The sequence below is a fragment of the Fundulus heteroclitus genome, chromosome 9, assembly GCF_011125445.2.
Source record: "Fundulus heteroclitus isolate FHET01 chromosome 9, MU-UCD_Fhet_4.1, whole genome shotgun sequence".
NCBI classification, from domain to species: Eukaryota; Metazoa; Chordata; class Actinopteri; order Cyprinodontiformes; family Fundulidae; genus Fundulus; species Fundulus heteroclitus.
Genome location: NC_046369.1, coordinates 7,070,416 through 7,086,491, shown reverse-complemented (window position 1 = coordinate 7,086,491; position 16,076 = coordinate 7,070,416). Strand labels below are relative to the sequence as shown.

Here is a 16,076-nt window from a genome sequence, read left to right as displayed (position 1 = left end):
TTTCAGCTCAGGCATATTAAAAATGATATATTCAGATATTTCAATGACCCCCAGCAGAGAGGCAGTGTATGTGTGTTGGCTAAGAACTCCTCTTAGGGTCATGCTGGGTTAAAAGGAACAACTGGTGTGTGGATACATTTGCTCTGCGCTCAAAACGAAATTCAAGATTTGTTTGTTCTTTAGAAAAAAGGTTATTTAAGAAACGTCATCAGTGTGCCGTCTAACGTGTAAGATGTTCCAGTTTTGGTGAAGTTTTGCATGCAGTCGAGTTCTGAAAACTGTATATAGTGGGTGTTATGGAAATAGATCTATTGTCTGAAACTCTTTGTTTTTGTCTTCTGCTCATAAAGGTGATTTTTTTTTCAATCATTTTACCACATAATGTGGGGCAGAAAATGTATGAACACACTCGGAGACTCTATAGCATGAGTGTGTGTGCGTCAGAGGAAGTGAGAGATAGTTTTTCTGTCGGATGTCTTCACCTATACCAAATTTATGCACAATACACACGTAAGACTCTTCCCCCTGATCTTTACAGAATTATGTCACTTCGAGTCGTTGCTGCGCCGCCAGTATTACCGGCTTGCGTCATTTGCCGAAGCAAAGGGGAACCGAACCGCAAGCGTTGCAAAATTTGGTAAACAAGTAATGTAAAACGCACAAGGGGAAACAATGGTATATGTAAGAGAAATGTAAGGGAAACTTTTGTTTCACATCAAGGGGAGGGGAAAAAAGCCTTAAAGCTTTTTACTATGCTGAATTGATGGTATTAATTTGTTTCATTTGATGCAAAGGCTTTTAACAAAGTCACCTGCAAGTTCTATTAAACCTTCAGTGAAGGTTTTACTGCAGCAGGAGTGTAGTGTGGGGCACCCACTAGTGGCTCTTTGATGCAACTGCAGCTATAAAAAATAAAATAAAGTAGAGAACGCACAGACAATGATCTTGAATTCAGGATTTAGTCTTGATTGTCATTTTGTTCAATTTCAATGTGATTTGACGTAGTAATAGGTCAGAATTAACCACATAATTCCACATAATAGTGCTGAAAATTATACAAAACAAGAAAATATTGTGTAGTTTTGGGGTATTTTGGACCATTAAGCCTTTCTATTTTTTTTTATATCCCAAATATATAAATTGGCCGTACATACACATGCATATACATAATGTTCCTTCTATCCTTATTTTACTCCTCTAACTTGAAACCAAAGTCAAATTAAGTGTTTGTGCACACAATCTTGGCAAGTGAAGTTGATTTTGATTCTTATTTAGTGGTTTAAAAACTGCTAAAACCTTCCCAACGTCCTTGCGATGAGACGCCAGAGAAAGTGGCTGAGCGCACAAAGGTTTAGAATCTCATATCAGTCCATGCCTAATATTTCTTTTGATAGTAGAAGCAGCGAGTGGACGCTCTCCCTTTTGAGTCAGGGGGGAGGAAATCCGTGCGGGCCTACCTGTCCGCCTGGCTGCTCCGCACAGCGAGCTGTCTGATAAAATCACATCTAAGTGTAGGAGCTCAGCGTTATGTGTCCCCGTCACCCACTCCTCCCGCGCCGGTCAAGCTAAAATGCCAAAGGCTCCATTCACCTTCTCTGTCTCTGTCACTGCAGCTCTCTGCTGAATCAACCCAGCAACTGTAAGCAGGGAGAAAAACAGGGGAAGGGACGAGGGATCAGAAAACATTTGCGACTGAAAGGCATCAGAAAAGGATGTGTTAGAAACTGCGAGGGAAGTTGCATCAAGAGAGCTCAGAGACGGGTCTTCCTCCGGCGTTGGTTGGAAATTATCACTTCCCCCTCCTTTGTTTCATAAGGAATTAAAACACACATGCGTGCAATGATACTAACAGATACAACTGCATATTTATAAAAAGGTTTTCTGACCCAGTCACTTGCTTAGGGGGTTCTTGACATGTGAGGTAAACAAGCCATGTGAGAGCTGCGGTGCTCAGGCAAAAACGAAAGAATCAGTGGCGGACTGACTTGGCTGGTGATCAGATTATGAATGCTACAGTGTCGAATGTGTATGAATGCAGTACTGGAGCATTATAAGAAGACGATGAAGAGAAAACAAAAGGAGTTTCTTGGCACAACGGATGCAATGCTCATCGCTCCCAAAGGTGCTTTCCTTCATAATGTGCGATTGTCCTTGTTTCTTGTGCAACTTTTTATACCAGAGGTTTTTCTTCCACTTAACCTTCCATGAACACGAAGCACTTGACACATCACCCTGTGTGAAACGTAGCTACATAATAAGTTAAAGATAAAAATAAATCACGTTTTTTATTATATTCTTAGTTGTTTAAAAGCACGTCTGTAAAACCTGCGGGTTGCATGTGAGCATCCACTGTATTATCAACTGTAGCAATTAGGCTTGGTTTTGTGCATTCAAGCACACCAAGGCTTTTTTTTTTTTTTTTTTTTTTTGCAGCCTCCTCCAAAGCACAGTTCTCTGACACATTGCGGAGAAACACCCCTTGCTGTTATTTCTGGTTTTCTGATACATTATGTAGTGATCTATTATATAAAGGGCTGCCTCTTGTTTTTTTTTTTTTTTTTTTTTTCTTCGTCTCTTCCGTGCATCTACCTCCTCACTTCTGGTTCTTTCCCTCAGTGGGCGGAAAATCTGGAATCCTCTCATGAAAAGCTTTGATCTCCTCCTCCTCTTCGGCAGTTTGAACAAACAGGAGTGGACCTAAAGGCCCCTGCAGAACCCGTGTTTGCAGTCTCCAATGGATTGGTTCTGATGTGACAGAAGCCATGCATCCTTTTTCGCCAACCCACCACCACACCCTTCCTCTCCGGGGCGCCACAAATAACAACCTTGATGAGAATTGACCAAAAAAAAAAAAAAAAAAAAAAGCTCCATTCTCACCTTGAAATTGAGCGCTGGTACTGATGTAACAGTGCATTCCAGTCAGGTGGCCCCTGCCTGCTACACTGCAGCACCTGCACCGAGGATAGCCCATCGATTCTGTCAGCGAGGCGGGCGCAGAGATTGATCAACTGTTGGAAAGAAATCGACACATAAGTGGTGAAGAGTCGGGGGGACGGATGAGGCGCGGGGGAGGGGTGTGGGCGACGTGTGTGGCGCGTCCTCGTGACAGCTCAGCAGCTTCGCCACATGTCTGCTTCAGAAGAAAAAAGGGGGAAAGCCTCTCCTGCATCCCTCCTCCTCTTCTTTCCTTTAAATAAACAAACAGAAATAATCCCCCCCACACACACACACACACACACACCTCACAGCCAAACACAAAAGCCGTGGGCCGATGTCCCCTAAACTGGGGACGGATGCAATTATCTGCCGTCTCTCCTCGTTTTCTACTCTTTTTTTTTTCACATATTCTCACTTTCTCTAACCAGCTTTCCCACCTTGCTCGTTAAAAAAATAGCCCTCCACTCACACCCTGTTGGCATCCAGCGTTATTGTGGGGATGCAGATAATGAACAGGCCTATGAAGTCCATACAATGGCTGCTGCTCTCGGCTGTCGGGAGACGACAGAGGACTGGAGAAGAGGGGAGTTTAGGAGGAGCGGGTGATGATGGAGATGACGGCGATTATAGGAGCACAGTTCATGTAGGCTCGCATTCAAGCCAAAACGTGGCTCATTGTTTCACTGTAAGGGAGGCGGGTTTGTTTTACTGCCTAATTACAATGCCCTTCGCCGGACTAGACTTGATATAAATGGATTAAAAAGAAAGGGTATTAAATGGGCTACATTTTTTAATATTTTTAATAAGTGAATTATTTTGGGGGGTAATAAGCTTGGAAGTCGTATCGGAGTGATGGCCTGCTTCAAAACTTCATAGGAGCCGTAATTAGGGCTCCCCCTCTTCTCCCGATTTCTGTCAAATCACACGCTCCGAAAAGAGTGTTGCCATGGCTGGCAGGATACAGCGGGAGGAGAAAAAAAGAGAGATGGAAACGGGAGAAAAACACGTAGAGAAAGATAGAGAAGCAGGGAGAGGAGGGGGAGAAGAGAGAGAGAGAAAGAGAGAGCCACAGCGAGAGCAGCGAGGCGAGACAAATCCAGCCGAGGAACCCCCCCTCCAGTCAGATGAACATCGCTGCCTCTCTCCCTCCTCCTCTTGTCTCCATCGCTGTGTTTTTTCCCCTCCTCCCTCGCCCGCTTCCTCTCCATTATTCATCAGCGCGCCGAGAGTCCCCAGCTCACGGCTCCAGCTGCATCTTCTTGCTGCTTTTTCCAAACGTCTACCCTCAGTCTCCTCCGTTCTGCAAAGCATGGAGGCTTGGAGCTGGCCCTTTTCTGCCCAGAGGGAGACTGAGCCATCATAAGGCTGCTCTCTTCGCTGCCCAGAGGAGGAAACACAAGAGGAAAAGAGAGGGCTTCTTTTTTTTTCTCCCCCTCTTTATTTTCGGTGCTGAGAGAAACCTGTTAGTCGTTTTTTTCCCTCCTCCCCCCCATTGGATTACAGTTCTGGCTTTGTGTAGGAACAAAACAACGGGGTCCAAAATGCCTGAAGCCAACTACCTGCTGTCGGTGTCTTGGGGTTACATCAAGGTGTGTGGTGTTTAACTACGTATCTCGCTGGGATGCCGCTTCTCATTTTTATCACAGCTCTCGTTGCTGCCGGGCTCTCCTATCAGCTCTGATGAGAGAGGCGATCCCATCAGGCGCCTTTATGGGGGGCTTCATTGTCAATGTCCGGTGCCTGACCTGCAACGTTTTCATCTGTGGGGTAGATGGGGCTCAGACAGAATGGTTGTTTGGAGGTTTCGGGCTCCATCTTGAGCTCTCTGCAGATACCGCGTGTCTGTTTGTGTGAACGCGCGCGCACGCATCAGCCTGTCATAAACATCTGCTGCAGTGCCTGTGTTGTCCGTCTGCCATCAGCCGAACCCGTTTCTCGGGGCTGACATGGTTCAGAACGGATGCACAGTCTGAGAGATGATGTCAGGAAGGAACGGTGTACGTTTTCCTCTCGCCTGCATTAAAATTCCTCCACACTGACGCAGTGGACCCGGCAGGACGGGCTCCTGAAAAATGTGAATGTGTTTTAATAAAACTTGAAACTGGTTTCCTGTGGAGAATTTAAAGGGGTGTTAAAAGCTGCCGGCCCCCCTGCTGCTTACTCAAATAATGGTTGCAACATAATTAATTCCAGGGTAAATGGAGGGGAAAATACGCCGTGCCCCCCCCGCTGATTGTAGGCTGTAATTGAATGACATTCTTGACCTGATTAAATTAGACTTGGGGTTGTTAGATTTTCAAGATATCCTGTAATATAATTCTGTGCCAGGTTTCCCCCCATTTGGAAAATGACGACATATCCCTCTCTCTCTCTCTCTCTTGCCTCCCCCCTCCTCTCCTCCCCCCCCCTTCTCTCCTGCAGTTTAAGAGAATGTTGAATCGGGAGCTGACGCACCTATCCGAGATGAGTCGGTCCGGGAATCAGGTTTCCGAATTCATCTCCAACACCTTCCTAGGTAAAAAACTAAATAAATAAAGTCAAAAAAATCATATTAAAAAAATCCTCTGTTTTCAACAGTCACACTTATAGTTCACCATAGGGATTTTTTGTTGTTGGCTTGAATAATTACCTAAATTAAATTAACAAATCTTACCAAGTGGTTCACTTTAACACGAGCGTGAACATTTTATTTTGCGGAGGCTTCATGCTGTTTCCTACAGGATGAGCTGCGCAAGTTGTTCTTGACTGGCTTCACTGTGGGGGCGTACCAGTAAAAAAAAAAAAAAAAAGCACTGCGCCATCAAGCTTTCCTCCTGTGTTTGGAGAGCTGCTTCAAATGGCTTGAAAAAATGCACTGAACATTTTATATTTCTCTAAATACTGGTTGATCAGTGTGGAAAAGGGACTAATGGAGAGAACGTTCCTAAATAAATCGCACTATGGTGCCCAGTTTGGTGTTTTTTTTTTTTTTTTTTTGAGAAAAAAAAACATTTCCTGATCATTTTTGTAGATGTAAAACATCACAACGCCTAGAGTGAGATATAGGGTTCAAGATAAAAAAAATAAATAGATTTAATGGTGCTGTGATGTGAGGAAAAATAGAGGATTGGGGACAAACAAGCGAGGGAGGGAGCTGAGAGCAGACAGAAAAATAGATCTACAGAGGAACCCCCTTGGCTGGCAGCGAGATCAGCTCAGCAGATTGGGTGACTCATTCAGATCTTAATGCATCTCAGTCAGTGGGGATACCTTGTTGTCCCCTTACCTCTCCCGGCCCTTTCTGGCTGACCTGACAGATCAAACGGAGACGGTGACCGTTTAGATTAAAAAAAAACATGAGGATTTACACCAGCGGAGGCAAATAAAACTGAAAGGTTAGGCCCGGGTTTTTAGGAGTAAAGTAGCACAGCTGGCCTGATGTGTCCTCAGCTGACCAGCAGGGCCTTTTAATCCGTCCATCCATGAACTCTAACATTATTGCAGCCCTGCACAGATGTTTGTTTTCTGTTATCTTTATAAAAGCATCAATTCAGGACCAAAAAGAAAAAAAAAACATTTTGTCCAGAATGATTTGCTAGGTCTATCATAAATCCTTTCAACTTATTGTTGCCAATCTTTTTTTTGTTTTGTTTAAGCAAGTGACGGGAAGCCAACCCAATTCTCTGGATCAGTTCACTTCTTTCAGTTTAATTCATTAATTTCTGGCTTTTAATGATAGACGGCTGGCCGGCAACATGCAGGCTATTCACGTGTGCCATTTTTTCCCCCCGTCCTTATGCTGCTGCCAACTCAGGACTAATTCCCTTTGATTGGGCAGCAGCAGAAGACTCCTAAATTAGGAAACAAGGAAAACAACTCTTAACCCCTTCTCTCAAAGGAGAGAGAGGATGAAAATGATTTCCCATGGAGAAATAAAACACCATTTATTTTTACTTTCATTGTTTCCATCAAAACTAAGAACCCAACATCATTTTCAGCCATTAAATACTTCAGTTGACTGCATTCACTTTGCGCTCTTTCCAATAGTTAAATAAATGATAGGAACATATGCTTTCCCAAATTATGCACGGGACAAACTTTTAATTTCTACGTTGCTACCTTTATCAAAGAACATGCACTGTATTTCTTCCTCTTTTGTGGTTATAGTCCATAGAAAAAAACAACTGCAACTGCCATTAGAGACCAAAAATTGGTATCAGCCGGTAAAAGCAGGATCAGTGCGATTGTTTTTGTTTCACATAATAAAAAAAATAATTAAATAGCACAATGTGCTGGTCAGAGAGAAAAATGCCAATGCTAAACTCAACGTTTGTCATTTGAGGACACATTTTCAGCCAAACAAATTTAATTTAGAACAACAACAAAGCTCACATTAGTTGAACGTTCCTCCATTTAATCGTTAACACCTGATTGTCCAGGGCTCAGTCTGTACTCAGTATGAAGTAAAAATGAATAACAGACGTAAATAAAAGCTGCTTAACAAGTAACGCATGCATGGGTCACACAGCAGTGGCTTTGATTGCGAGTTGCAATAAATTAGAGCGAGATATTACTCTTCTGCCCATTTTCCCACACAGCACATCAGAGAGCGTTTAATCGACGATTCTAAATTACCAGGGAAGAACGTAGAGAAGGGGAAAGACAGACAGAGACAGCCGTGGATGAGACGGAGAGTGCTTATTTAAATTACAGCTGGTAATTGAATAACCCTCCACAGGGAAAGGCCGACAGGCCAGCGATGCGCTGAGTCGAGGCTTGATAGACAAGTCTGCGGCTTAAACGAATGCCGATGGCAAGTCCTAGCAGGATTTCTAGCAATTGCTCTGTGACTGAAGCGATCACAGCTCAGTGTGCATGTTGTGCTGCTTATTTCCAGTGTTTGAAAACTGGTGTTGGAAGCATTTTTAAAAAAAAATATACATTTGATGCTTTTAGCAGTTATTATTTGTACCTTTTGTTTATTTAATTTGTAACACAGTAACACGTAAAATAGAGAGGTACCATATTTTTGGTCAATTATCTCTGGATTGACTGATAATCTTTTTCCCCTTGTTCATGATATGCATTAAAACTAACAACTATTTTCAATCATTAAACGCACCAGCTGACGGCATTTGATGGTTTGACGCACTTTAATCAGATTGTTTTAAAAATCTGATTAATGTGGGGTTCCTTTCATTAATGGGGAAAATCTTGCAGTTTCTCGAGTTTCAGCTTGATTTGCAATTACTACCTCCACCAAGGAACCTGCCGCACCGCTTTCTCTTTCATACAATCCTTCAAATAAAAATCAGAATCAAGGCTTTGAGAATCGAGAATCGAGGCTGTTCAGGCTTTAAAATAGAAACCAACCGAACATAAAAGGCGTGCTACAGGAAGAAGGGCGCCATGTTTTGTTGCTGACCACCGTTGGGTCAGACAAAACTGCAGGTGACAAAATAGGGCATGAATGAAGATGAAGAGGAGGGACCGGCTGAATGAATTAGACATTTATGCTGCTGCAGGTGTCTGCTGTGCACCTGCAGTTTTTTATTAATAATTTTTTTTTTTGGCTGAACAGCCTATGCATACCAGCTGTAATCTCACGCTGCGGAAAGAGTCTGCACACGTGACCCAGATCCTCATGCTCTTTGTTTCCTCGCGCAGACAAGCAGAATGAGGTGGAGATCCCGTCACCGACATCCAAGACGCGAGAGAAGAAGAAACAGCAGAAGCAGCAGCTGATGACGCAGATCAGCGGCGTTAAGAAGGTCTCCCACGGCTCGTCGCTGTCCAACAGCAGCATATCGCGCTTCGGCGTCAAGACCGACAAAGAGGAGCAGCTGTCCAAGGAGCTGGAGGACCTGAACAAATGGGGCCTAAACATCTTCACGGTCTCGGAGTATTCCCACAGCCGACCTCTGACCTGCATCATGTACGCCATTTTCCAGGTAAGGAGAGTCTTGCTTCATCTACGGCATTAAAACGAACAGATACACCGAGGAAGACAGGAGCTATGTTGGGTTTTATCCAATGGTGAATGTTCATCATTTATGCATTTTGTGATTTCTTTATTTATTCCTTTTCAGGAGCGAGATCTGTTAAAGACATTTAAGATTCCGGCCGATACGTTTGTGGCCTACATGATGACACTGGAGGATCACTACCACGCAGATGTGGCTTACCATAACAGCCTGCACGCTGCCGACGTGGCTCAGTCAACGCACATCCTTCTCTCCACTCCCGCCTTGGATGTAAGTCGCTGCGTAAAAAGGCTCGAGCTCGACCTTGTGTTCGGTTTTGCATGCACGCATTGTAAAGAGCTCTCCTGCGTTTGGAGTAGCTGGTGGGATGCGGTCAGGTCAGAATGTGCTGGTCTTTGATTTACCCCACTAGGCTCTCTGTTGTGTAAAACAAACTTATAGTTAAACGCCTGCGGTTTCCCTCTCGTTGACTGAGTTACTATAAAAGAAGAGTCAACGTCTGTATTCCTGTGTCTTCAACAGGCGGTCTTCACAGATCTTGAGATCCTGGCGGCCATCTTTGCTGCAGCGATCCATGATGTTGATCATCCTGGAGTTTCAAACCAATTCCTCATTAATACCAGTAAGTTTGTGAAGAAGCACAAAAGCTGCCCTCCATATTTCTGACTGCATCATAAAAGCACTGAAGCAAATATCATCATTAAACAACCTTATCTTTTTTTTATTATTATTTTTATTCAGACTCTGAGCTGGCCCTGATGTACAACGATGAGTCGGTGCTGGAGAACCACCATTTGGCTGTGGGCTTCAAGCTGCTACAGGAAGACAACTGTGACATCTTCCAGAACCTCACAAAGAAGCAGAGACAGTCCCTCCGCAAGATGGTCATCGACATGGTAAGATATTTTCATTTGACCGTGGCATAGAGAGGATTTTCCCAATATGCTGGCATACTAACCCGCATATTTAAAACAAAAAGGTCAAATGTGTTCTGATTCATCTTCCTTGAAATGGGAAAGCAGCAACTGCTCCCATTGCTGCTGAAATAATAGCACATATGTATTATTGTGTGTATAATAATGATACCTGTTCCATTTTTTTTCTGACCGGACATATTTCCGTTTAGCCACATTTGTTGCTAGCAAAGGGAAAGCGTGATAGCTTACTTTCAGCTAGCTCAGCATACCTTGATGCTGATGAGCGGCGCATGACTATTTGGCAGTTAAAAAGAAATAAATCTCAATCTGTTAACATAAGACTGTTATTGCCAAATTAATGACCTGATTGGTTTTATGTTGTAGGTTTTGGCTACTGACATGTCTAAGCACATGAGTCTGTTGGCGGATCTGAAGACCATGGTTGAAACCAAGAAGGTGACCAGCTCTGGAGTGCTGCTGCTGGACAATTACACGGACAGGATACAGGTACGTGCTGCGTTCAAAGTACAAAATGAAGGAACAAAAGTACCCAGGTCGAGATCAGAGGACTTGTAAGCTCTCCTAACTTTAACATTTTGTGTTTTTACCTCCAGGTGCTGCGTAACATGGTTCACTGTGCCGATCTGAGCAACCCCACCAAGTCCTTGGAGCTGTACCGTCAGTGGACTGACCGGATAATGGAGGAGTTCTTCCACCAGGGAGACAGAGAGAGGGAGAGGGGGATGGAGATCAGCCCCATGTGTGATAAGCACACGGCGTCCGTGGAGAAGAGCCAGGTATGCAGCAAAAACCGAAAATCAAAGAAACTACAAACATTTTGTGCATGAAAACACACAAAACAACCTTCTAACATGTTTTTTTCTTCTTCTTTTCTTGTAAGGTGGGTTTTATTGACTACATCGTGCACCCCCTGTGGGAGACCTGGGCGGATTTGGTCCACCCTGACGCTCAGGACATTCTGGACACATTAGAAGACAACAGAAACTGGTACCAGAGCATGATTCCCCAAAGTCCCTCCCCGCCCTTCTACGACCAGGGCACACACGGACACAGCGGAGGCACAGGGGGACAAGGAGGCGGGGAGAAATTTCAGTTTGACCTGACGCTGGAGGAGGAGGACATGGACGGGATGGAAAAAGACGGGGAAGCGGAGGACGACGACGAAGGAGAAGAAGAAGAAATAGAGGTGGAGGACGGTCTTGAAAATTCCCGTTCCCGTTGTCCGGACTATTTGGACGGTCGGGCAGAGGAGGAAGACGTCATGATTGAGCCTATGACGGCGATAGAGATTGTGACGCACGAGGCCTCGCCCACAGAGACGTAGGGGCTTCCAGCAGCATGCTCACGTGGTGATTTGAAAGTTTTTAGAAAAGAGGGGGGATACCCTCTAGCGGCTGTGCTTTTTAACAAGCCCACAGAAGCAAAGGCTTAGTTTTGGCCCGCACAGGGGGGGGCACCTTGCACTTGGGTGTTTGAAGCCAGACACAGACGGACAGTTTCACAGAGGTGGCTTCAGAGTTCTCAGGAATCATTTGCTGCGAACATTTCGGTCTCGATGGACGAGGGTGGAACTTGAAGGATTTCAGCCAGTTTGGAAAATGGCTCCTTTTCTTTTCAGGACTAGCATTATATGGACAACGACACTACTGAGAGAAGTTTTGTACCTTAAGATGTTTTTTTTTCTACAGATTTAAGATCTTGACGTAGCATAGATTAAGATCTACTGATGGAGACACATTTGTATAGCAAGAGAAAGTGTTTACTTATTTCTGTACCATTTGTCAAAGAACTTTTTGTGTGCCTTTTTTACCGACTGTCTTTATAATAGTTTTTTATTTATTGAACACACTAGTGTTTGTGAAATGCTTTTATTTCCTTTATGAAAAAAAAAACGAGAAAAAGTTTTTGTTTTTTTTGTATGTTAAAGAGCAAAGTCTTCCACATATTGGGCAATAGAGAAATCCAAGCTTAATGTCGACAAACAGTTCGTGGACTCATCTACAGTAAATGGGAAAGTGTACACCAACATTACTCAATTTGTTTGCCATCTGAGCACAGGTAGAGTCGAAATACACATTCGGTTATGGTTCATGTTGCAAATTTGGTGTGCTGCGTTTTGTCTCAGTCAGTGAATGTCAATATTGCACCTAAACACATCACTTTACATCCTCCACTCTTTCTTTTTGGTGTGCTGCAAACCGTTGAGCTTTCCTGCTTTTTCACCCCGTGACATCAAATTCAGGAGATGCTCTGTATTTAGGTAGTCTTTCCATTTCCATGTAGTGTTTGTGATCCAGTTTAATGTTTTCCAACATGTTAGTAGTGGATTAAAAAAATAGCAGATATGCAAACAAGGAAGAAGCAAAAAAAAAAAAAAAAAGGTCCTGGCATCTGGTTGCTTGATTCAAGCATAAAACGGCAAATTAAGTCCACCAAGGACGAAATGCACAACAGTGGTGAGTCTATTCTTAGCTCCCAGGTATGCTCCAGTCCTAATAATCCTGTTAGCCAGAAGAGGTTCAGAGCCCAGATCTGTCTGATGTAACGTTCCCCCGCCTTTCCCGCAATCAGTACCAGACCAGATGATTAAAGCTGCAATTACAGTCGCCTGTCTAAAACACACCGGTGGACAGAATTCGCCTGGTTTACACGCCTCTCTGGGCTCGGGCACAATGACCCTGAGACAATCAAGACAAGTATTTCTTCCTCAAGATAAAAATCTGCCCATTGACGTCAGCTGACTTCCCGAACGTCCCAGACAGGATCGCCGAATTCAGCCTGACGCAGTGAAGCCTTGGAACTGTAACGAAACCAGAAATACTCCCGAAAGCTCAAAGACGGTTTGCAGACCTTCCTACGTCTGATCACAGCGGCTGTCCTGGCGGCATAAATCTGTTCACTTTCATGTAGGTTTACTGATACTCAAAGGTACTTAGTTTCATTTCCCAAAAGCATGCTTAAGTGGCAATCATTCGTGTGCAGTATGTTTTTTTTTTTTGTTTTGTTTTTTATATGGGAGTGCATCGTTTGTGTGTGTTTGGATAGGCCTTACCATCCCCCAAATCACTCCACAAATTTGTCTCTGCCTGTTTGTCGCTATGAGCTCAAGTTGGTCCTTTTTGCTGTTTATAACAGTGTGTATTTATTCTCTACTTTAAGCTTGTAAATAAGAAATACTGGTTTAGTGTAAAATCTATTTTAATTTATATGCACTTGCATTACCTGGAAGTGGTGGTGTCTAATGTGTAGAAGACTCTGGAACAGAGTCTTTTTTTATATAAATGTAGATTGTTTTTATATAAATATATATATATAAATATATCTAAGTATATATTCGCACAATGTTTTGAGTGCCCAGCAGAGCAGCAGCTAAAGAGGCTTGTTGATGTTATATGAAAACCTTGTAACTACAAAACTTTTTTTTTTGTCTTTTTACATAAAACCTAAATTTGTTTTACATCCTGAGATGTTAAAACTATTAATGATGCACGAGCATAAACCAAAAATGACTTTAATAAATATTGCAGAAAATTTCAACAGAGAACCTTATATTTTATCTTTTATTTAAATCTAAAACCGTTTTTCAGCTAACTAATTCAGGTTACAAGGCTTTTATTTGACATCAGCAATTTGGTAACCAAAATACCCCATGGAGGACATTTTAAACTTTATAGGCTTGGATTTAGAATACACACAAGTTAGCTAAGCGATACTGAGGCATAGGTATTGCTCAGTTTCAAAGTACACAAATAGCTTCATTTTGTCAGATTTGACAGCTCATGTGAGCCACACAGAATGTTGACTGACAAACACAAAGTAATCGTCTCCTTTTTACGCCCAAGGCACTTCATCTAAGGTAGGGGACATTATCGGTAGCATGCTACAATATGCCCAGCACTGATGCTAATTGTTTTGAGTCGAAAACAAATCCTGATTCTTATGTAACTGACTGTGCTAATGTGTGAACTCTTTTGACCAAACTTGTTAGCAGTTTTGACGGACAAGAATTTGTCAGTATAAATGTTATCTATGTTCAAGCTTTCTTGGTCCTAGTTGTGTCCAAATGGTTAGCCAGATTTAGCACTATCTGCATGAGAGATGGGTTCCTTTTTATTTTGTTTTGTTTTTTTATTTTCTCGTCAATCTGTTAAAGTCCAACAGCTGTTGGAGGTGGGTTAATAAATGTTTCACACAATGTATGGTATGATATTGTATATTGTGTTTAAAAATAAATCCGAAATACTTTTTTATTAAGTGATTAAAAGCAAAGCATGAATATATTTTTTTCCCCGTGTCGTGTACTTTAACTAATACAACAAAAATATGTCCCGTCACACATATTTGCATCTTTAAATTATCCTTAACTCTTTAGATCAGGAAAAACGGAAACCCGAAAATTAATTGACTGATATCAACTCATAATTTATACTCAATACAATTTGACCGAATCTCTTAATAGGTGTAGAAGTATTTCTCATGAGCAATTTTATCGTAACACATACCTGTGTTGTCAAGGGCTTGATAATACATGACTAGTTAACTTTAAATAGAGATGAATGTCTACATTCTTTCTGTTTAAATTCCATGATTCTTACTGGATTTAAACAATATAGTAGAGAAAGAAAATGGAATCAAATTTTCTTGTTGGCTGGCTTAAGCAATGTCACCAAACATTTCAGTAATTCTTCTTCTCTGTGACGTTGGTGCATTGGATGTCCAGGTGGTTTCTAAACCTTTGAGTTACTTCCCCCCATACCCCCCCCCCCCCCAAACTATTTCCTCACAACACTGAATCTTGCTCAAAGTTAAATTGCAAGCTTTCCCTTTTGGTCGCAATGGAAGATACAGTAATACCTGGTTAATATTTGTGTTCCTTATTACTTAAATTAGACATAAGATAACATACTTTAATCCTAATTTTGCCTAAAATGTTTAATAGTTCTTATTTAAATTTGTGATGGAGATCACTCACCGATGAGCAAGCGATTCTTCCTGTAGAGCCGATTTTTGATCAATTTTGGACAGATTATGGGACTGATTCAGACCACACACACCCAGCTATATAATTTAAAGTAGCATATCAATCTGATAAAAGTGTAAGGAACAAAATGGGTCCCTGTCACACTGTTATGATTCAGTATGTTCCTTGTTAGCATGAAAAGTATCAATTTAAACAGATTACATATGAACAAATCGTAGCCCAAATGGAAAATAACACTAAATCGATCTCTCGCTTTGGGTACTGGAAAATGACGCAGAATCGGTGTTGCTGTGAGGGTGCTTTTAAAATCACCATGGGACCCTTTATTTTTTTATTTTTTTTATGTGGCTCTGTTTGCTGCATATTCAGAGGTTTGGCTCTAATGTGCCGAGATGGGAACACTGTGTGACACAGACTTAACACCACAACCCACGCACAATCTGACTTGGCTGTCCTGATGTGACACAAGGCCGACAGACAGACACACACACACACACACACACACACACACACACATAAACACGGTGCTCATGTTTGTATGAGCATAAATGTTTTTGCACACACATTAAGACAGAGCAGATGTCTGCGAGGTCTCTTCCCAACCGGCACGTCACAGATCCAGTCATGACAACCATGGTACGGACATACTGATAGGGGGATTTTCTTTCTTTTTGTCCAGTAAGGTATTTTTTTTTTTATATGGGGGGATGATTGCAATAAAAAAAGACAGAAAAAAGGGGACTTTCCACCTAATGAGGAGACGGTACGTTATGACATCATATTGGCCATTCTCTGTATCTTGTAAGAACATTACTTTATCAAACCATCAAAAGTGGATTATAGGTAGAAAAATAAAGATGATTAGCATTAGTAGTAAAGTTTAGATTTTTCTACAAAACCCTGCATACATCCCAGTATTTATCAAAATAACATTTTCAGATGTATATGTTCTGTACCTGGTTCTACTTTAAAATCGACATTAGAAATATCTATTACAACAAAGATATAAAGTCTCACATAGATTTGACCTCACTCAATACAACATCGTCAGCAACAATGCCACAAACAGTTACGCTCCCATTGACCACGCATAACAAAATGACCACCGACAGGTTAAGTGAATAGCACCAAATCATCTTTTTTATCACGGTAACTGTTATTAGCTTAGGAGCGGCAGCAAGCAAAGATTCTATCCTCAACGTTGATGTAGAGCAGCAGGAAAAATAGCGCTACCAACAGGGTTTGAGAGGTATGGAG

At 42.2% G+C, this 16,076-nt stretch overlaps 1 protein-coding gene across 5 annotated transcripts in view; it reads left to right on the top strand.

Moving 5' to 3' along the window:
* Positions 1–14,114, top strand: part of pde4ba (phosphodiesterase 4B, cAMP-specific a) — a 220,438-nt gene extending 206,324 nt beyond the window's left edge. For 3 of the 5 annotated variants that reach the window (XM_036140926.1, XM_036140927.1, XM_012852512.3), the window contains 8 exons: positions 5,359–5,452; positions 8,584–8,867; positions 9,006–9,170; positions 9,423–9,522; positions 9,642–9,796; positions 10,202–10,324; positions 10,432–10,614; positions 10,719–14,114. In XM_036140926.1, coding sequence (XP_035996819.1) covers positions 5,359–5,452; positions 8,584–8,867; positions 9,006–9,170; positions 9,423–9,522; positions 9,642–9,796; positions 10,202–10,324; positions 10,432–10,614; positions 10,719–11,162 — 1,548 coding nt within the window. In that variant the 3' untranslated portion in view covers positions 11,163–14,114. Of the gene's footprint in view, positions 1–3,991; positions 4,527–5,358; positions 5,453–8,583; positions 8,868–9,005; positions 9,171–9,422; positions 9,523–9,641; positions 9,797–10,201; positions 10,325–10,431; positions 10,615–10,718 lie in introns of those variants that run through there. The other 2 variants (XM_012852513.3, XM_036140925.1) reach the window with 2 other exon arrangements.
* Positions 14,115–16,076: the final 1,962 nt, after the last annotated feature.